The sequence below is a fragment of the Mugil cephalus genome, chromosome 20 (assembly GCF_022458985.1).
Source record: "Mugil cephalus isolate CIBA_MC_2020 chromosome 20, CIBA_Mcephalus_1.1, whole genome shotgun sequence".
Classification (NCBI taxonomy): domain Eukaryota; kingdom Metazoa; phylum Chordata; class Actinopteri; order Mugiliformes; family Mugilidae; genus Mugil; species Mugil cephalus.
In genome coordinates this window covers 12,580,910-12,603,460 of record NC_061789.1, presented here as the reverse complement: position 1 = coordinate 12,603,460, position 22,551 = coordinate 12,580,910, and the positions used below count along the sequence as shown (strand labels likewise).

Here is a 22,551-nt window from a genome sequence, read left to right as displayed (position 1 = left end):
TCAAGCTTCATTTTCTTTCTCCACCTTCTCTCTGGGACTGTTCAGAAGCTTTATAATAAAACACTCGTCAGGAATCTACAATTCCGTTAATGTCTTTGTGCTCTCCGGCGATCAAACTGACAAATGATTAGGGTTGTGATGGTTGCAGACGAATTGAATCAATTGACCAGCTCTTTAAAATGAAAATGGGAACTGAGTCACAGTTGCGAGCCGAATTTCTCACGTGATAAATAAAACATCTATCGATCTGGAATCTATATTCTTTACTAAGGTCTGACCAATATGGATTCGGTCCGATATTTGGGCATAAAAAAAATCCATAAAAAAACGATGTATCTGCCGATTCAATTTTTGCATTATTCAGTTAAAATGAAGAACAAAATAGCTGCTGTTGATGGCTTATTACTTGTTAAGATATAAATTGAACGGAGAACATTTTACTATTTTCAAATACTTTTATTAGAATTTGTGAAGAATAAGCAGCTTATGAACATTTTGAATGTAAAATAAAACCAAAAACATGATAAATATTTAATGGGTTATTATCTGTAGGTAATGGCAGGTGGATAAACTGCATCATAAAAGTCTCTAGTAAAGTCCTCGACGCCATAAGTTAAAAAGCTAATTCTTATGCTAATTTGTCTTATCTAGTCTGGTAGCATACAGTTGCCTGAGTGAGCGTAATATTACTTTGAGGAACTATAACGTTACTGTTACGTCCATTGTGCCGTATCTGACTCAGTTGGAGTCTTTAGCAATGTAATATTTAAGATAGTTATCCTAGTGTTATCTTAACCTTAGCCATTACTGACTCGGTTAAAGTGATTAGCAAGGTAATATTTAAGCTACGTTATCCTAACTTTAGCTTGCTAACATATCAATCAAGTGTGATAGACACAACAAGACATGTGGTTATGACAAATAATGTAATGCGGTGGTGAAGTAGATGCACTGTCGGCTCTTCAGTAGTACTACTACTGCAAGTGAGGTGTGTGACATGAGAGGAGTGTCCTCTACTGGATACATATAATTTCCAAGAAAAACGCCTATTACCGGAATTTTATTAATAAAAAAATAAATGTTTTCGGCATTTGGATCAGTGACCTTATCGGTAATCGCCCAAATTATTCTCTATTCTGTAATGGCTATAATTATATCCATTAGCCTATCTATTTTTTACAGGTAGACCGTAAACAGATATCCCATCAAGATGTATCGGTGGGATATGATATCAAAATTCAAATGATCTGAATCTTACCCTAGGTGCTTATTTCAAGAATAAAATGCGTGGCATCTTAAAAACAGATAAATATCAAAAGGAGCCAATCCTTTGAACCGATCCTTAAGATGCAGCTCCCTTCAGAGAACCACAAATCCCATCTCTGCGAATGATCTTTTCTCCACCTAACGTCCTTTTCATTTGTTTCAGTGCGGCAAAGGGGCCGAAAACTTCGACAAGTTCTTCACGCGCACCCAGCCCGTGCTGACCCCGCCCGACCAGCTCGTCATCGCCAACATAGACCAGAGCGAGTTTGCCGGCTTCTCCTACATCAACCCTCAGTTCATCCATCCGTCTCTGCACAGCGTGGTATGAGGAGAGAGCGGAAAGTTGAAAAAGAGAAAAAAAAAAAAAAAAAAACGCACTGACGCCGAACACAAGTTCCTTCCAACCTCCACCGAACATCCCTCCCCTCCGCCAGCGGACTCATATCAACCCCTGCAGTTCTCTGTCTACTAGTTATCCAGTTATCTAGTATCTGTGTGCAGAAGTGACTGAGGAGAAAGCGGCAAAGCGACAAAGTGATGGACAATCTGAAGGGAGGACAGTGTTTCTCATCATTCTTTCCCTAAACATCTCATAACGTGTTCTTTATTCTAAATCTGTATCCGTGTTTACCCAAACCTGCAGCCTTTATCTCGTGAATGAATGTCGGTATCAGTTACTATCTCTTTAGATATTGAAGATACGTCGTTTTTTTTCTCCTTCTCATCCCGCTCACGCGCCTCCCCACCCCCCATCTTATTACGCAACAAGCTGCAATGCACGACAAGAACAGAACATATTATTCTGCTCTGTCCCAGCTTTATCTACTTCTGAACTGCTATATGTGTATATTATATTTCTATACTTAAAAAAAAAAAACGGAAAGAAAAGAAGTAGTTTACTGTTACTTGAGTGCCAAAGTAGAAGTGGAATATTACATTTCTATCACAGTGGCAAAAGTCCTTTAATGTTTTTTCCCCCCCTTCTCTGTCCCATCCCAGCTGTGTCCTCACACTAAAAGCCCTTAAACAAGGACTGTTTATATCTGTTGTTTTTGTAGGACATGTATCCAGAGTATATCTAACACGACACGTGGAGACGGAGGCGAATTGTGGTTATGTTTACAAGCTGTCCGGTTCTTTTCAATGCGGCACGTGTTGCCCACAGTTGAGGGGACGCAGGGTCAGAAAACTGTACGGGACAGTGTTTTCGAGTATAAAGATGCTATTTCCATATGCACAAAGCAAATCTCTGTTGCATGTTTATTTTTCTGACCTGTAGACTCTAGGATGCAGTACACGTCTGGCTAAAGTTTAGTAATATGATATTAACTATGTTAGTATGTTATTAGCTGTACGTTTATTCTGGAGAAAAGTTTAGAAAGAGGTTCCTTCGTTTACTTTTATGTCGAGATATATATATACATATATATATATATGTCAAACCCTCTATTGTAAGTCGACCATTTTTTTCTAAATATGTTTCAAAAAGAGCGGTTACTTGCAGATTTTATACAACAAACTGAATGTGCTTTTACTACCATAGATGGTTTCTATGTTTAGGTTAGCCCGGAGAATAGTTTTAAAACGTTTGGCTGAATCTTTGGTATCTTTGGTATCGGCGAACATTGTTGTATTGTATTTCCACTATTTACCCGTCGTTTTTTTCTACTACTCAGTATCCTAAACAGAATATGCAGCACTTAGCGTGCGTGGAATGGTTGAATTCCCTCTTGCCTTGGTCGTTTCGGGGCCTTCTGAAACAAGCCGAACTCAAAATCAAGTTAATGTTGTGGGGATTTCGGAGCCCTTGTGTGCTTTAAAAAAAAGAAAATAAAAAAAAAAACGTATCGTGTGCATGCTTGAGGCGAGGAGTCATCTAAGCATGAGAAAGACCCCTGCATGTGGAGCACGGACTTCCCACCCCTGCCCTGTCACGCAGAACGAGACAGCCCCGGTCCGGACGACTTCTTCTGCTCGCGTCTGTTTCCCCCCACCCGCTGTCATGTAGCTCGTCGGGCTGAAAAGCTGAATTATAAACGGACAAATGTGTGTAAATTGCTTCCGATGGCTTTCCGTTCTCTCGTGCCAAACAGCGTCTTTATGTTTCCAGGTCAGGTGTCTGCAGCGGTTTATTTATTTCAACTACTCGGGGGTGGTTGGGAGGGGGAGGGGGATACAAAGGCTTCAAAAACTGCCAAATTCAGAAAGACTGTACAAACACAGCCGGTTACTGAACATGTGATTTGATGCTGAAGTTGCCACATACATATGGAAGTAAATGACATCTTTAAGGTTAAACTGAATGTTTATATGTCTCATATTGAGAATCCCAATTGGGAGAAGAAATAAAAAATTAAATAAATGAATTATATTTGGTTGTGAGGGTACAAAACCACTACAGGCTCCGGTTAAATCCACAGGGATATTTATATGTTTCTTTCAGTAGCCCAACTTTGTTAACCTGACTCTTCTTGTTCCTCTCTTCATTGTGGTATGACGGATACTGTGTCTAAATAAAGTATCGAAAATATTTTAAAAATACAACTCTGTGCTGTCTTTTGTGGTGGCATTCTTTTTCAGTTCTGCCTCAAATGTGTGAACATAATTGCAACACATTTGCAACAAGAGACTGGTTACAAAGCTCAGGTTAGTAATGTTTACAAGGAAGTTTTTGCTGGTATCCCTTTACTTGACATGTTTATGATGGTAAAAAAAGACTCGGTCACATTAGTGGGGGTTTACTGACCTCTAGTGGTCACAGCAAGAAACTGCAGTACTATGTTTACTAAGTAACAAACCAATAACAGAATAAGAAATATTATTATAAATACGAAGCATTCACATAAAGCTACAAAGAACAGTAACATGAGTACTTGTATTTATTAATAAAGATGGATTTTGATCTTTCTAATTCTGCTCTTGCTTTAGTAACTGCTCCAGTCTTTACGGTACAGCCACCGTTCTCCCCACAAATGCCTCAAATCACAGAGTGAAAAATTCAAATGAGTGTTGCAAACATTCAAGTTAAATATTTATTACTTCTGTTTGGACACAGGGTCAGAGCCCATCATTGATGAACGACTTCGAAATAAGTAATTTTGAGCCGTTTCTTGTTTATTTTTGATCAGACTAGTTTTGGGGATTCGTTGTAGTAGCAGACGTTATTATTTTTTTTCAGTGGGTTAGACTGATCTGCAGTTCTGAGATGTCGATGAGTTTCCTCATATGAACTGCTTACTTCAAGCCAGGACTTGTACTTGGCCATTTCAAAATGATCATTTTGTTTAACCATTCCTTTGGTTGGTAACCTCAACCTTGCCACGCACATCATTGTTGTTCAGCGTCGGTGGTGGATTCATGAACATTAACATTGGCCAATGTGAGAGAGGCCTGTTTTTGCTTAGAAGACACCCTTGGTTCATTTATGACCTCTCAAACTATTATGGGTCTTTCTTTCAGAGTGATATATCTGTCTGACTGTGGATTCCAAACTCTTTAGAGATGGTTTTGTAACCTTTTCCAACTTAATGATCAAGAACAACTATTTTTCTGAGGTGCTCAGAAGCTCCTTTGTCTGTGCTTTCACACACTTTCACAAACAAGTGAGGCCTGCTGAGTATCACTACATTGATAGGAAACACTTCACTTTATCTGGGAGGTGCATGTGAATTTAACTTGCATGTGTTTCATCGGATTCTCTGTCTGTTTTCAGGACTTGTGTGAACATCTGTTTTTTATATATATATTTTTAGTGATTTTTAGCGTACTATGGTTGTATTATATTTTAGGGCACTTGTGGCATCACTGAGGTGACACCAAAATGATAATCTGGGAATGCACAATACAAAACACTAACCTAGATCATAAGTTTACAGATTAAAGTCCTGGATGTAATAGTCTCTGGGAACTATAAACAGTAATTAAGTATTTTAAATTTTGTGCTATTGTTTTTGTGTTTTGTGTTTTCTATTGTCAACTCAAAATTGTGGCCATGTGGATCAGTGACCAGTAGAGGGTGCCATCTCTCCAGTCGTTGTGGGATTTGAGTCGTCTTCTAACCCAAACCCAACATGTTCTGCTTTACCTACCTACTTTCTGTTCATTCACCACGTGTCCTGTCAGATGCACATATTCAACCCCTGCCCTGTGTGATGTAAAATGAAGTGATGCGTATTCAGAAATCTTGTCAGAGATCTGAGTGTTTCATTAGTGATTCACTCGTTATTCATGGAAATGCACTAAGTAGGTCAGGACCAGCATCAATAATGAAGACAGCATGAATCTGCTATAGGCTTTATGTATAGTTTATGCAGATACACGTAGTATACAACATGATCAATAGCTTTTATAGAGAATATAAAAGTTAATGTAACTGTGAGCCCGACACAGGGCAGTAGAAGATAATGCTGTGCCCTGAACGCAGGGCATTTTATTTTACAGTTACAGTACATAGAAAACTACAGGCGCTTTTTCTTTTTCTTTTTTTTTTGACATCATCTTCAATTATATATATTGTCACTGACATATCATCAGACATAATTTTCACTATAATCTTCCTCATCATAAATACATCCACCTTTCTCACTCATCAGTCATGGCTTTTTAGTTTTGTCACAGTTATGGACCAATATTGTTATCATCATCATCATCATTATCATCATCATCATCATCATATATTTCTAATAGTTTACTTGTTTTTAAGGCTTGTTGTAAAGGAGACCCCAAAACTTCAGCTGATGCAAACTTCTGCCGCTTGGCTCAAACATATTAAAGAGTGTGCATACTACAACAAAGAGACTGGAAACCTATACATTATATATACATACAGACATAACTTAAGCATACGTCGTTCACATTTACATGTAGTAAATGAAACTGAAACCATTTCACGAAAGAAAAATAAATACGAAAAACTATAGTTATAATACATCATTTGATTTTTTTGTTTGTTATTAAAAGTGGAACACAAAAGCAAGCAAGGGATCTTTTAGTACAAAGAGTAGTACAAACCAAATGCAAACAGGTTCACAACAACACAATGACCTTCACTAATATCAGCAGCTGACAAGAATAAAAATACTCAATTTGGCTGGTACCTAATGGGGCCATTGCACAGACATATACTTTCTCAAATGAAAGTGCTCTTTTAAAGTCATAATCCCCAAGATATAAATGGAATTGGATTCCAAGTTATAGTTTATATGGTATGCATTCTTATGCATTAGCTTGTAGCCAGATTAACATGTGTGTCACATTACGCTACTATTCGCTAGAGTTGTTTTGTTGAAGACTGTACAACGATAGAGATTGACCAAGTAAGTGTGGTCCCATCGCCCAACAAAAATCTTAAGGGTGTGCGGAAATTGCAATTGACCTTCTGTTGGCCTTGGTCCGCTTACCACCAACCAGAAGTCTCGACTTCCTGTGTTACTGTTGCTAGGTCAGACAAACAATAGCAATGTGGGGATTTATTCCAAAAGGAAAACCTTGGAAATCTGAAATTATTAGCGGTGACATGGAGGAGAGAGAGCTAATGTTAGCAGCCACGCTAATGTTGGAAGACATCGGAAAACTAGTCTCGTCACCAGTTTACTGTTTGGTTTACCTCCATTGTGCCCGCACCTTTCAACTTTATGTTTGTTAGGTTTGTGAAGAATCGCAATTACATGGTTAACTGCTAATTTTACAGGTTTTCAATGTTTTTGTTTATGAAGAGACCCTCTTATCGTTAACCTAGCAAAGGTAATGTAGGAGGGGGCTTGACAAACAGCAGGAGCCCTCTGATTGGTTGTCAGCAAACCAATGAGAAGGCCAGAAACGGTCAGTTATTAAAGCTCATTGGGCTTTACTGTTTCTCTTTTATTGTATTTGATGCGGGTGAAGGCTTGATCAAATCAACCAGCACCTTAAATCTTAGGGATTACGAGTCAGAGTCAAAACCCAGTTAAATCTGAAACGTTAGCTACTCAACTAAAATAAAAGTAAAATAAAAGTATGCACATTTTAAAAAATCTCTACTGCACCCAAATAAATGGAATCAGCTCAGCTGACTGAAAGGCTTTGATAGGTAAGCCAGCTTTTTCTGAGGTTACGCTGAGCTTCACAGCTACAGCCGTGGGCGCCCCGGAGAGAGGGATTCAGCATCGCAGTGGGATGATGATGGTCCAGGTGAGGTTGCACTCCACTGATTCGACCACCGCCCCCTCTCCTCGTCTCCTTGCTCCAGAGACGACCACTCATCTGGATTTTGAATTACGACGATTTCATAATGCACAGTGGAGCGAGCGGCTGCGTATGCACCCGCACTGTAGGCGCCATGTGCACTGATAGCATGCACACTGCTGCACACACACAAACACACAATCACATTGGTCTACGAACACCCGCATGCATGTGGCACCTGAAAACGTGGCAGTTGTGCTTTAGCTTCTTAGTATGACCATGAGAGGGGGAGGTAGGGGGTTGTGAATGAGATGGAAGGGAATCAAACTGGCTGGTTGGTCGTTACGCTGCTCCATGCTAGAGCCAAGACCACATATCTGAGTTCCCTGGAACTCCGCTCCGCTCCTCGGTGGTGTGTGATGCCTCCCCAACACTTGTCATCTACAAGTCCAGGGAAGAAAATGAGGTTTGTCTTCAAGGTTGAAGTCCTTTTCTGGTGGTGAATCGCACGCATAGTATACATGGAGGGGTTCTGGGGTGACCCCCTTCACTTCTTGTTGGCGACGCGTCTCTTCCTGGTGGCCAACATGTCGTAGAAGGGGTCTCTGCTAATGCTGGCCCTGGAGAAGTCAATCAAAGGGCAGGGAAAAACACTAATGAGAACATGTTTAATATGGAAATACGGGCACATCCATACAAACCCCTGCTTTAACTAGATCAAAAAGAATAAAGTTTGTGCAGTGACCTAGTTTGGTTTCCATGGTTTCTGGAGAAGAAAACACACACACACACACACACACACACACACACACACACACACACACACACACCAAACGTTTTTTTTTTCTTGGTACTCTGATTTGCCTCTCTCAGCTTCCCTCCTCCAGGACTCCAAGAACCAAGAATGTAATGAAACGTACATTTGCGCGCTGTTCCCCGATGCTCTGCGTGCCTATAGGTCTGAAGGACGGAAAACAATGGCTTTCAAAACGATTCCTTTTTCTCACAGCAATGGAACGGCAGCGCACAATGGGAGCGAGTGAGTCAAGAAGCCATTTGGGCTCTTCAGAGAAGCCCAGTTTCACGGCTGCTAAATCCTGTTAGCGCCGGCACAAAGCGAGAAGAGGCTTAACCCCCCCAATGCACCCCCCCATTCGCACCACTGCGGATATTCCCTTTATAACGGCACGCGCTAAATTCCGTGAAACAATCAAATCCAAGCAAACCTGCCGTGACTAACAACACTTTTCTCCCATTTTCTGACCCTAAAACATATGAAACCCTGCTCCTAAAAATACACGCCGTATGCTTCACTGTTTCAGAAGCATCGCATCCATTCGTGAGAAATGACAACCCACTTCCCCCAGTGACCTAGTTGGTCCAGCATCATCCGGGTCCACGTTTGTGACTCCAGATAAGCAGACAGTGTGTTGCCTCAGCGATCGTCTCATCTTTGGAAGAGGGGGGGAAAAAACATTTCCATAAAAAGCCTTTTATCTCCCCGGACTCCAAGTCTTCTTGGACCCCTCTGGTGCTGGTGAGGTGCAAGCTGTGGCTTGTTAGCCGTTGTTTGGAGCCGCTTTTCCTGGATGGGTCTGGTGGCTCATCCCTTGCGTGTTATCGGCAGCAACTGGTTCCCCCCATCATTTCTCTTGTCAATACTCTTTCTTACTGTCCTTCATCTAGTCTTTGACACTGTGCCAACAATTTATGCAGGTGATTACAACATCCAGCATTTATGAACTGCTATCAGTGACCTACAATGTGTAGCTAACAGCAAACAGCGCAGCCAACGGGAACCTGTTGTGCTGTTTGAATTACTATCATAGTGAAATGTGCTTGTTTGGATGACTGGTTACTAGTGAAAACGAACGCACTTCATTGCACTAAATCCCTTTTCATCATTGTTATAATGTTCAATTTGTGGTGAAAGGCTGTCAGAAATTGGATGATTGAACCGTAGGACCTTTTTGGAGGATGTAGATTGTAGTTCTTTTACACTGGATTGAATTAATCAGCAGCTCTCTCTGTTATTTTAAACAAACACTGAACTTCATAAACTTCACAAAGCTAAGATTTAGCGCAGAATGATTTCCGTAATCCTGTTTGGGTTTCCTCTCATTTTCCTGTTTCTTTTTGTGTGAACGATTTGTGTCTTACATCCTGTCTGTGTTTTCCCTCCACTCATCTGTTTTCTCCTTGTCTGCTTCTCCCTCAGTAGTCCCATCTGTGCCTCGTCTGTGAATTTATATATAGTTGTCCTTGGTCAGGTTGTCTGTTTGCTCTCATGTGTTTTGTCTTCATTTTGGTTTTAGGTTTTGTGGCAATGTATTGGAAATATGCTTACTACTTAGACTTGCTTACTTATGTACGTAGATTAAAAGAGTGATACCGTGCTGTCTCAAATCTAAAGCTAGAGGGGGAATCCAGAAGTCGCCATGTTGGACACAGTCGGCAAGGCAAACAAAGCACAAGGACTGAAGTAAATTGTGGAAAGTGGTGAATTATTACCGTGTTTTTGGCTGTACCAATCGGGCAGACCGTATAGACTCCCAAAAGTTATTACAAATCAGAGACAACAATGCCATATCAAGCTTCCACATGTGGCATTATTGACTTATAGCTGATTCTGATCACATTAAATAGCCTGCTACAGTAGCAACACTGTTGTTAAAATGCAGAGTTAAAGTTTGCTGTATTTCTTACTGCAATCCGGGTAAAAACGCTGACCTTTATCAAAAGGATGACCCAGACAGGCCAGCATAGAGGCCGTCTGAGCTTGATATGAATTACATTATTATGATTACATCAGAAGATTAGATAAGAGCTGCTGCCATCAACACTCCATTTACCTGACAAGAAATCGGCCGAACAAATCTGGACGTTGTCCAGGCTTTTGGAGATTCGTAGATTAGCAGATCCTGGTTTAGCTTTGCTAACCACAAGCACCTCCTTTCCATTGATAACTTTTGTCATTATTCTCCTTGATTTATAATAACTTTTGGCAGTCTATGAAATTCCAAGTATTTTTCACGGTCTGCCTGATTGGTACAGCCAAAAACAATAGCAATAATTCACCATTTTCCACGATCTATCCACTCCGTGCGCTTTGTTTACCTTGGCGAGTGCCTCCAACATGGCGACTTCTGGATTTATGACGGGCCATGAAAACCCTCTATAGGCAGCTGCTGGTTAGCTTAGTTTAGCACAAAGACAAAAGAGGCCTAGTAAATTGTCTTGTATTTAAATAGCACTTTTCTACCTATTTCTACTCAAAAGCTCTTGCCAAACACCGGGAGCAACTGGTGATTCAATGTCTTGACCCTCCTGAGCCACCTAGTGGTGCTAACAAAACCTGCTTACAGCACCTGTGAATGGGTGGTGGATATTATGAGGAATCTTACTTGATGGATTTAATCCACTCCTCCTTCTCCTCCGGCGTTGGAGCTGAAATCCTGTACACCACGTGGTTCCCCTCGACGACGCGCCCATCTGCCTCCGTCTTGCAGGCTTTGATCACCTGGCCCTTGTGACCGGGGTTGTAGAGCTCAAAGCAGTTCTGCAGGAGCGACAACAAGCACGGCATCAGACATTTCCAGCTGTCAGACCAAAAAAATCATTTTCAAAGGGAACATTTACCAAACGCCGGAAACTAGAGGAAACAGACACTTGATCTAAAGCTGATCTAAGGTCTATAACAAGGCAACACTCACCGGTTTCCTGGGCTCCTCCACCTCCCTGATACTCAGATTCTCCAACGGGATTATCCCACGAGGCTCCTTGTCCTATAGGAGAGATGGATCAGAGGCAGAAACTTGAGACGAGGGACCAAAACAAGTAAATGAGCATAAGGCAAAACTGATGGCGATGTGAAGAGCGAGCAGGCAACGGAGAGAGCAAAGAAAGACTTTTGAGGAGTAGCAGTGCCTAAAAATATAAGATGAAATTAAGAAGAAAAAAGTCACAAACAGCAAGAAAAAGGAGAAATACGGAAAATTGTTTGTCAATCAGATATCTTGAGTCTGCTTCATGTGGTGATTATGTTGACGTCGAGGAGTTGAGATGTTCAGTTTCTGCTATTGTGTCTGGTGTAAACGATATTCCCAGAGAAATAGCTCTAAAGGTCGGTTAGAACATTTGTCAAGAAGCCTACAGTACGTCATATAGTTTGTTGCTCTGACTGGTTGTAGGATGACCCAATTGCGTGCAGGGGTATTTTTCCTCTGTATGGGTTGAACCACAGCCCGTAATGAAATCCAAATGGCGTGTTGAATTGAGTCTGGCTACACCGGACTAGAATAAATCCACTCTGATCCAGGAGTTCTGCCTTTAAGATGGACTGAGGCGAAGTGAACAACTAACCAGTAGGAATCAAAAATGTTGGGGAATTACCTGGTAGGTTCTTAGATTATTTCAGCAAGAAAATGCAAAAGCACATTCTGCACAAATTACCAGGGAATGGCTCCATTGTGTTGAATGGAACAAAAGAAGCCATGAGCTGTGGAGCAGCTGAAATCCTGTATCAAATAACAATGGAAATGGTTTTGTTTTTGCCTCGGTCCCAATTTATTTTTAACAATAACTCAAGAAGACTACTTTAACACTGGAGCCTTTTGCCAGATTTCAGGTCAGGAGCCCTTCGGGTCAGCCTTACGGTCACACATGTACCAGCAAAGACGCCTTCCATTAATCAAATACATCATATTGGCACGAGACTCACAGTTGTGTATTCGAAGTAGTAGAGGCAGTTGTCCGTGAGGATGAACCACCTTCTCTTCCAGGTTTTCACCCGACCACCTGACAGGAAGACAAAAAGGCAGACAGGGTGTGACGTGGCGGCTGCAGTGACAGACTGGCTGTCTCCCCTCAGGAAGACGAGGAGGAATGCGCCGCCTAGTAATGAAGACACGTCCACTCTTATTCTCGTGTACTCCCGTGCATTGAAATAACATTATTATAAATCATCCTAGGAATATGTGCTCCAAGACCGAGACCAGGAGACATTAATCTCGTGAACGAAAACAGAAAACAATGCATTTTATTGATTCTACATGTTTGCTCAGATTGCTGCTGTAATTCAATTTCCTCCGGCTGCCGACCGCATCAAGATGTCATGTGACGATTAAACACATGCAATATTCCTCATGACGTTTGTGGTCCAGAAAGAAAAAGAAAGATTTGCATTAACAAAATCACTTCTTATTAAAATTGCATAATAGATCCTCAACCCCAGTAACCCCACAGCTAGTTCATTACCACCACACATTATTCAACTTATTCAAACTGTGTCCAAAAAAAGGGAGAGCAGCAAGGGTAAATGTCCAATATGTTGTTCTGAAGGAGACTTTTTGGCCTCTGGCAGTGACTTACAGATACCAGACATGTAAAGCCAGGACCCTGAGGAAACTCTGCTGGTGGGAGAATTGCGTCTGGTGTACAGGTACTTCCACCCAGCTGCACAAAATATGGATCAAGGCGTTTTCTGTTCATTGACCGAACATATCTGGTTTGTTCCAACCCTTATATTCACAGCACTTTCTTTTTTAATTTATTTAATTCCTATTTTCATAATCCTCAGAGAAGCTTATGTAAGCCACGCATAATTACAAAATATCCAGGCCTCCCTTACATTTCAACAGACTCTGGCTATTGAATTAGCGCGGCCAAATTTCCGGTCTACGTATAACAAGATTCGCTAAGAAGGCATTTATTCATCCACGTCCCTCAAGGTTTATTTTTAGGGAGTTAAACTGGAAATGAGAACTGGTGTGGGAAATGGCTCCAGGGAGGAACTGCACTAGAATGTAATCATGTGGGACTGTGGGGTTATTTGCATTCGTACCCAGTTGCTTGATAAGGCTACAGAAACATTTTTTAGAGTTCTAAGAATGGGCAAACTCATTGATGTACAGGCCCTGTAAAAAGCATTTTCCCATTTCATTGCTTTGAAAAATGGAATCACGGTCAATATTTATTTTGGTTGTTATTTTGGTACTGTCAGTGAAACAGATTTCCTTTAAAATCCATTGGAGGTTCATCCAACTGGTGCTAGTGCCTTCGTAATAAGTAAGTCAAGTGAAAGTCCTGGTTACAGTTAGACCAAAAGAACACGCCATGAAACGCAAAGAAAAGTTTATTAAAAATGGATACTGTAAGTTAGGGGATGGTGAGCACAAGCTGGTGTTCAGTCATCAAGAAATAGAAACAGCACAGCCCACGTGTAAATCTGCCCACAGCATGCCACCCACATAAACAGTGACTTTCCAAGAAGGAAACCAGCAAAGGAGGCCACCAAGAATTAAATCTGAAGCCCAAAGATATGTGGGAGACTTCCAGGTCAACTGGAGAATGTTCTTGGGTCTGATGAGAAAGAAAACTAAGCTTATTTTGGTCAGACTAGACACCAAAAACACACCAGCATGGTGGTGGCAGCATCATGCTTCTCGGAATCAGGCTGTTCTAACCCTTTACCCAACAGTGAAGTGCTGTTCATGCATAGTCCCCATGCAATCGGAGCACTGTCGCCCAAGATGACAAGACCACATGTGCCATAAATACTATGAAGAAAGTTTCTTTTAAAAGACACTTCCTCTTTCCTTCTGATTCAGTTCTTGAGAATAAAGCCAAAATTGTATCGTGAAACTCTTAGGAGTGGCCAAGTAAAGTCGTCCTGACAGAAGCTGAATGTGCAGAGGGTCACACTAACCTAATTTGAGCAGCCAGCCTTCTCTGTCCGGATTGAAAAATGTGTGCGTCAGGTCATTCCCATCGTCCTCTGGGATTTTAAAGGGTTCGCTCTTGATGCTATCGTATAGATTCTACAAAGAGATCATGGAGAAGAAAAGCTTTAGTCCACATTAAAATTTCCACATAAGTGCACACATTTCTAATTCCATGGCAAAAATTGAGCCGTGTCTGAAAAAAAAGCCGCCTAATCACCTCAAACAAAGCCTACAGTATCTTATATCTATTTATAATCATATTTAACAGTGCATTAGCATTTAACATGATACATTTGTTAACCCCGACAAACTAATAAAGTCAAAGCTCTCACCCTGAGTAGCTCCTCTGGGAGGTCTCCCCCTTCATTGATCCCTCGGTTCATGGAGATAAAACGCTCCACTGGAGGCTTGTCTCTGACGTTGGGATTGTGCAGGCTGGTGTTCAGCATAATAATGGCAAATGACAAGACATAGCAGGTGTCTGTGGAGGAATTTACATACAGTGTAAGTGGGTAACATAAAGTACAGCACAGGCCTTACAATTGTATATGTGTGACCACATGACATTATGTCTCCTTCCTGGAAATCTATGAATCAGTGTCAAAACAATTAAAACAGTTGTTTTGTTTTGATGTCTCAATGTAAAAGCACTTTGAGTTTCAATACTGTTCTCATTCTACTTTGCATAGTTTAAAGCCTTAATATTATAACCACAAGCAGAACGTATGGCTCAACAGTGGCTTATTTATTATAATGCCCCTCACGTGACGGCACCAGTGATTTGCAACCATCAGACTTAGCACTCTATTTAATAAAAAAAGAGAATTCAATCGATAAAAAGTAACATTTTCCAACACACACAAAATGATCCAAGTGCCACCTCATCCATCCACACTCCCCAGTCAACATCCGTGGCAATGTAAATTGTACCCTTGTGCGAACCCGTCATGAGTGATGACCAACAACTAAATGATCTGCACCGCATCAGTACCAATGACCTGAGCTGTCACCTGTGTCCTCCTATAGACGCACAACAACGGGGGCAGCAAACTATGAGCAAGGAGGCAAGGCTGCACTAATGGCCACCATTGACCGGGGATCTATTTTAGAAGAGTACCCAAACAAACAAATGGAACATTGTATTGTATTGTACATGTCTGTGATCCCTCGTTGGTGCTCTCCTCGCATGAACTGTCGGGTCCTTTCACAACATTTCTATTGAATTAAGTCCAGGACTTGGACTTGGCCGTTCCAAAATAATAATTATAGTCTTCTGTAGACACTAATGGCACATAATACAGTCTTTCTGAAGGTGTCTGTCTACTAAGTCAGAAAGCATTACACTCAAATCTGCAGTTGTCACTTGCCCTGGATGGCCTAACTGAGTCATACATTTACTGCTGTGTGTTTGCGTGCATGTGTGCGTGTGTGTGTTACCTGTGGACTGGAAGACGCCGGGATTGCACTGACAGTACCTGGAGGCAAACGCCTCCATCATACGATCAATCTTCTGGGCCTCGCCAGGAAGTCTGAAGCTCCACAGAAACTGCCTGCCACCGTCGAGAGAGAGAGCAAGAAAATATAATACCACCACGCCGCCTCATGAAATATTGATGCCAGTGTCTGGTACAGCATGCGGATGTTCACTGTAAATTACAAACCGAAAGGTATGCCCCAGATACTTCTTTACATTAAAGGAGTAGATCCCCATCTAAGGAATAGGAATGAGGCTGGCTGGGTCTCTAGGAAAACAGTTTAAAGGTCCCATACTATACATTTTTCAGTGATTTCATATGGGCAACGGAGCTCAAACATCATTGTTTTCAAAGTGTATTACCCCAGAATTCAGCCTTGGTCCTAAATTTCAGCCACTCAAAAAGTCGTTCTAGTGACGTCCACTGAGAACAGGCTGCTTCTATGTCTGTACCTTTAAATGCTAATGAGCTGTGTCTGGCCACGCCTACTCCACACCCCTCTCGGGAGAGAGGTTGAGGCTTTGCTCGCGTTGCCATGCGCTAAAGTTTATGAACAATGGACTGTGGTGTTGTTACACTTACTACCATGTAGCTAATGCTAGCTTCCGCTAACCATTGTTACGGTTCATTGATGCTTTGCTCGTACCTTTGCCATGTGTGTTTTTCGAGGAGAAAAAAATGGGGCCTGCTCTGTAATTTTAGAAGGCGGGATCATCTAAGGCAACATCCACTATAGGAGGGAGTGGTTATTTCCCCGCATGGTGTCAAGAAGGGAAAAATCGCGCTAAAAAGTGGTGTAAGCAGGTGAGGGAAGTAACAGATTTTTTTTCACTTCTGGGGCCTCATACCCAGGCTATGGGCACACATATTACTGTTGGATTTTTTTTTTGCATGAGGGACCTTTAAACATTTTTGCTGCCTCATAATACAATCGCACTGGCCAATTCACAATGGAAATACCAAACATATTCCCTGATCCGGTTGTTGAATTTCGCCATTGTTAAGGCAGAACAGTAAAAACGGTATGAGTTGAGAAATGTGGATATATTTTTGGCAGAGCTTAATGCCGCTCTTTGAGGACCTTTGTTTTAGTCATTTACTCACCTTAAGGCTTGAACAAGGTTGAGGTCTGCAAACTCATGAAGCTCCACAAATGCTTGTAGGACCTTGATGTTAAAATCGTGCCTGCAGGAAAGGAGATAGGCAAGTGTTAACAAATTCAGTGTCTATGATTCAAACGCACCGCAGAGAAAAAGAAAACCTTTGCACACTTCTGCAGCGGAATCACATGTTTTCAGATAGAAAGATGCATTAGCAGGGCCCAGACAGCATGACATTCCTGTATAATCTCCATTGACTGCCCCACACGTCCCCTTTGTAATTTTTGTGGCATGTCGCTTGTCTGCTCCGTAAATCCAGACGGCCAATTTCCTGGGGTTTTATGCCTACATCTGCGCGAACACAGCACAGCTCTGATCAGACTAGGGGTGAAGAAAGGTGGAAGGAAAACAGAGGGAAAACTCACCGCTCCCCTAAGTAGTCCCCGATGACTGTTTTGTTGAGCCCCTCGCCTTTATACAGGAACTGTGCAATGTCCTCTGGGGTGTTCTGGAGAAGATCATTCTCCAAAAGAAACTGGATTCCCTGTAATAAAAAAAAAAAAAAAAAAACATGACTAAACACATAAACTTTATTTGTCTATTTTTAACTATTTTCAAAGCCCTGATGGATCATTTGATCATCTGACCTTTTGTGGGTCCATGTTGAACTTCTTCCTCCCCATGGCAATCTGTTTGTTCCTTTGTGTGGTTTTGCTGTGATAAAAACAAAGCACACACACATACAGAAACATCCATCCCATGATAATTAGTTGGGGTGTTGTCACTAAGCTGTTGCTCTCATAAAAACTGTAAATGTGTTGGACATGACGACATGTACCAGCTGCAACTGTTAACTTCTGCACACAGCCAAATTTTCTCTCTCCTCACTTATATCAAACCGACGCGGCGTACACGTGAAAGAATATTATTTTTTCCAATTTTAACGTTACTCCCCTTCAAAACACATTTCGTATGCACCTCGCGGGGACTCCTCCACCCTTGTGTTTCTGTGAACGCTCCCTAAGGTTCTAATGAGCCCGAAATAGCCCGAGCCCCTTCACCAGCTGCACTCGAGACACACGGCCTCACTCCACCTCATCAACCAATCAGACAAGGGCCCCGAATACAGACCGTATGGCTAATGTTTAGCGGAGGGAGCGCCTCGCTTCACTCCGCAAACAGTGGGCAATTAATATGCGCGAACACGGAAAAAAAAATAGAAAACTACAGGTGTGCGGCGCAGAGTGGAAGGGACTGTAAATCTTGTACATTTTTAAGAGTGGAGGAGATGGAGCACAGGTGAAATGAGTTCATGGGTTGACTGTTTGAAAAATGAATTATTGATTCATAGTATTTCCTTTGGATTTTTTTAACAACACGAGCATATTAAAGTAACAAACATGAATTATAAGGTCTGTCATTTAACAAACTAAATGTGATCATCCACAGTCGAGCCACAGAAAATAAATATGACAAATGTATTTTCTTTTAGTGCATGCTTTTTTTCAACAAAATGAAAAAAGAAAAGAAAAAATAAGTATTTTAACTAAAACTTTTAACCAACCAAAATCTTTGGTTGATTAGATTTTTATTTATTTATTTATTTTTAAATCCCCCACAAATTTAAATTTCTTTAAATACACATTAACATGAATCATACACATTTTATAGTATATTTTAGTGATAAATGGAGGCAGAACCAGGCTAAGTTTAATATTGAACACATATAGTAGGTAGGGGGTCGCTACTTAATCTCTCCATCAGTTTGGGGGTCCTCGGCATTGAAGACACCTGTGTTAAACCATGAATTAACATTTTTTGGAGTTCAATTTCACTTTTTTACTCAACTGGTGAATTGACAATACGAATAATCCTCAGCTCAGACCCCTAAAAAAAAAACGTCACTCATCAAAAATAAAACAAACAGAAACTCACCTCTCCCCCACACAGGTTAGATGCTCAATCTCATTCATCACCTCGGCAATCTCAAACTTCAGCCGCTGCAAGAGAAGGACTCTGTCGGTTATTTCATACGCTGCAGTTTGGCGCAGCTCTGAAGGAACAAACAAATAACTGGAGCCTATGAACATCTGATATCAATCAGTAGAAAAGGGCATCGTAATGAAGAATGGCTTTACGCACTGGGATAGGTGAATTAATTATTAATGATACCAGAGTCTTTAAATGATCATCTCAAGAAAGCCTTAGTGCATCTATTAGATTGTGTAGGGAGACTCCTGATAAGAGGACTTTTCTGATATACGTAAATATCTCACAGCAGCTGCATGCAGAAATCATACACATCAAAACGATGCTCAGTGCAGTGTAACATAGTTCGGCATTAAATCAGTGGGGGTTCTCCAGACACGCAACACATTTGAATAATTTGCTCAGATTCATTCCTTTTTGATTTGCCCAGCGATACTTGGCGACTAACGAGCAGAAGCACTGCCACAGATGCTCACTTCGATGTCATCCAGCAGCTCCTTCTTCCTCCGCCGTATGTTCAACAGCTCGTCTCTTTCCTCCAAAGACAGGTCGTCGGGTACTGGAAAACACACAGAGTAGGAAAAATGAAAGAGGATGTGTGAGAGCGAGAGACAGAGACAAAGAGAGGCCAACAGCGTTTTGAGGATGGATTAAACGGGTTCACCTTCCGAACCAGATCCTGTCAGAGTTGCGGGGATTAAGCTCGACGGTGCTTACGTGTTTCACTAAATCCATCCCAAAGACATTTCTCATGACCTAAATTAAAAAAAACTAACGGACGTAACTGCTGCTTGTTCTTGAAACTAAGCATAAATACTGCGAAGGCAGATTGAAGCGGGAGGCATGGGTTGTATTTCCAGCTTGAAGAACAACCGGTCCCAACATCAAAACCACCAAGTGAATGACACCAATGACACCTTGGTAGTGTGGATGTTACTGTGACATCTACCATCACCTGAGCATCGTTGCAGATCAAGCACACCTCCTTGTCATTGACAGTGGTGACGTGCTCTGCAACAATGTTCTCCATGACATGGCAACGGCAAGAAGGTGTTCCTTGCATCCTGGTGCTATACTATATTTTCCACCACCTGGTCAGAGAGGTCTATGGATACGCAGCCCCAAACCAAACATGATGCACTGTGTGTTGTGACACCTTTCTGTCATCAGTTTTAGCTACAGTAACTCCTCTGTTGAACTAGACTGTACGAATCAGCCTTTGCAACCTCATGAGCATCAATGTGCCTCGGCCCCGTCCCCAGTTTGCTGTTTTTCCTTCAAACGGAAGGCCAATTAATGTTTAATATGAAATTATGAGCCTCAAATAAACTTTTGGTTTCCACTGTGAGAGTTAGGAAGCGTGTGTCTTCATTTTGATGCCTATTATGTCCTTATAGAGATAAACTGGTATAATTGGGAGGAAATTAGACATTTTCTTGGGATCTCCCAAGTCTGATCCTCAACACTGTAGCTACAGATGTGTCGTAACTCTGGATGTAAATACAGACCAATCTATACACGCTGGGAAAAATCCCGGCATTCCACTGAACATCTGCTTTGTTATAATATAGAGCAGATCATGGTAGTAAGTAACAAAAGACAGAATATAGTTAATATTTGCCCCCAAAGACTGTAGACCAAAGTCTTTGCATTTAGTGCCTGCTAGAGGTTGATTTAAATTAAACTTTCGGGGTGTGTTTCCAGCACATACGTGGAAGTTCATTCATGTCCATTTATATCCAGAACCCCGTGTCTGTGGAAATATACGCAGAAAAGCCCTGCACGAGAAAAACGCATCTTTCCTTGAAAACCAAACCGAAACCCTTGAACTCTCACTGCTGAAAGTAGATGACATCCATAACTAACATCCTGCATGTTTGACATACACTCACCAGACCCGTGAACATCTGGCGAGGACCCACCCCCTCAAATGTTGGCTTTCTCATAGTCAGCTCTCATCAGCCCTCTTTTGGGCTAATCAAAACAGACATGCGTGTTCTAAAGCGTTCGCCTACGAACACCGTTTACACAGGTGAGTACACATACATGAATGGACATTTCGTCTATTCAGTCGCACTCATTTAACCAACACGCGTCGACTTTCCCCCCTGGACCCCTTAAACCCCCCCCCCACTTCTCTCCCCCAACACATCAGAAAACAGCGATCCATGTGAGAGGGAGCTGACAGGAAGTAGGTCATTTTCACATGGAGCTATACCAGATTGTGCTTCTCCTACGCTGTTACACACTCGTGCACACACGCACACACACACACACACACACACACACACATACATGCACACACTCCCCCCACTATCTCGCTCTTTGTCCGCCTCAACTCCACCGTTTGAAGTGGGGGGTGAAAGCAGATTCAAACCCCCTCCTCTTCACTCCACTGAATCATGCCACTAAGCAGCTTTACCATTCAGGGCCCCCACCCCACACCCCCACCCACCCACCCCACACCTCCTCTCCACACCCACCCAATGTGACTGTAAATAATGGAGGAAAAAAAGGGAAAGTTACTTCCTCTTGTCTTCTTATCTACCCCCTGTATCACTCGCTCACTTTGGAGCCGCATGAATAAATCCCCCTCTCCCATCTCGCTCTGGAAGTGACAGAAGAAGCAGCACATGGGCAATTAGGTTATTACCGGTCCGAGAAATCACGGAGCTCATGTTTTCACAGACGGGGAGTTAGTCAAGAGAAAAAAAGATCCAGATGGGTGTCCGTTCTTTTTTTAAATAAAATATGTATAAAGAGAATAAAGAAAACTCGAGCTGGATAGATAATTATGCATAACTGCAAAATGGGTCAAATGTCAACGGGGTATAAGCTCCATGTCTAGCAGCGCGAGACTGAACGGTGTCTCACCGATACCAAAAGAAGCTCTTTCACTGGCTTGTTTTAAGGTGACAGTGGTATGAGAGGAGTAATAAGTGTGGTGACATTTAAACAGCTGATTGCTTTCTATTCACATGATTAATACTGAATGAAGAAAAAAAAAATCTAATAAAATTCTCAACTGGTATCATTTTAAGGGCACTGGTATCGGTACTGGTATCGCGGACTGTTAAACGATAACCAGCTCTGGTTACATCTGTGAATGTGCTTAATGAGAAGGCAACCATTACCACAGTACCTATGATAATGTTGTGAATTGTTGTGGCAGTATGATAAATCATAGATCTTTAACAGACCCCCTAGGCGGTCTGCAGAGGTACTGCAGGGGGGTCGGAAAATCTTTGGTTGATTAGACATTTGTTACATATATTTTTAATTTTCCCCCACATATTTTAATTTCTTTAAATATACATTAACATGAATCCAACATATTTTAGTAAAGGGACACGGGACAGCTTAATATTAAACGCAAAATGACAATAATAATGTACATTTATAAATAGCACCAGGGCAAGTTAATTATAGAACACATATAGTAGGTCTGGGGGTCCCTACTTAATAAAAGACTCCAGTGAAAAGTGATTATTTACAATAAAGGTTGGGTCAAAGATTATTATCAAAGTCTGGATTATTATTTTTCATTTTTTCTGCAGATGGACTGCAAAGCAAGTCTGGTGCATTTGTCACACAATTACACTCGCAATTGTGCGTTTTATGCGTTTTATGAAAAACCTTGATAAATGCAGACGTGGAGAGAGAAAAAGAGACAGAATGGAGGAAAATTGCAAAAACGCCAATTACACACCAAAGCGGTTGTCAAAGCAGCAGAAATCTTCCGGTGAAGGAAGAAAATAAAAGAAAAGGACCCCGGGGTGATGTAGAAACTGATACCAGCCCACCAGAAATCTTCACACTCCTGCCTCTGTTGCTCTC

The 22,551-nt window shown here is 41.6% G+C and overlaps 2 protein-coding genes across 3 annotated transcripts in view; one reads left to right on the top strand and one right to left on the bottom strand.

Annotated features, from left to right (window-relative positions):
* The window catches only part of prkcab (protein kinase C, alpha, b), an 87,718-nt gene extending 83,911 nt beyond the window's left edge, over window positions 1-3,807 (top strand). For both annotated transcript variants that reach the window (XM_047572048.1, XM_047572047.1), the window contains one exon: window positions 1,430-3,807. In XM_047572048.1, the coding sequence (XP_047428004.1) occupies window positions 1,430-1,594 (165 nt within the window). In that variant the 3' untranslated portion in view covers window positions 1,595-3,807. The remainder of the gene's footprint in view (window positions 1-1,429) is intronic.
* A 1,738-nt stretch (window positions 3,808-5,545) lies between these two features.
* Window positions 5,546-22,551, bottom strand: part of LOC124997941 (cytohesin-3-like) — a 28,630-nt gene continuing 11,624 nt past the window's right edge. The window contains exons 2-13 of the mRNA XM_047571998.1: window positions 19,191-19,273; window positions 18,661-18,725; window positions 17,373-17,439; window positions 17,151-17,269; window positions 16,730-16,810; window positions 15,588-15,700; window positions 14,483-14,631; window positions 14,135-14,246; window positions 12,149-12,225; window positions 11,142-11,213; window positions 10,833-10,987; window positions 5,546-8,048 (exon numbers count right to left, since the gene is read on the bottom strand). Coding sequence (XP_047427954.1) covers window positions 7,976-8,048; window positions 10,833-10,987; window positions 11,142-11,213; window positions 12,149-12,225; window positions 14,135-14,246; window positions 14,483-14,631; window positions 15,588-15,700; window positions 16,730-16,810; window positions 17,151-17,269; window positions 17,373-17,439; window positions 18,661-18,725; window positions 19,191-19,273 — 1,166 coding nt within the window. The 3' untranslated portion in view covers window positions 5,546-7,975. The remainder of the gene's footprint in view (window positions 8,049-10,832; window positions 10,988-11,141; window positions 11,214-12,148; window positions 12,226-14,134; window positions 14,247-14,482; window positions 14,632-15,587; window positions 15,701-16,729; window positions 16,811-17,150; window positions 17,270-17,372; window positions 17,440-18,660; window positions 18,726-19,190; window positions 19,274-22,551) is intronic.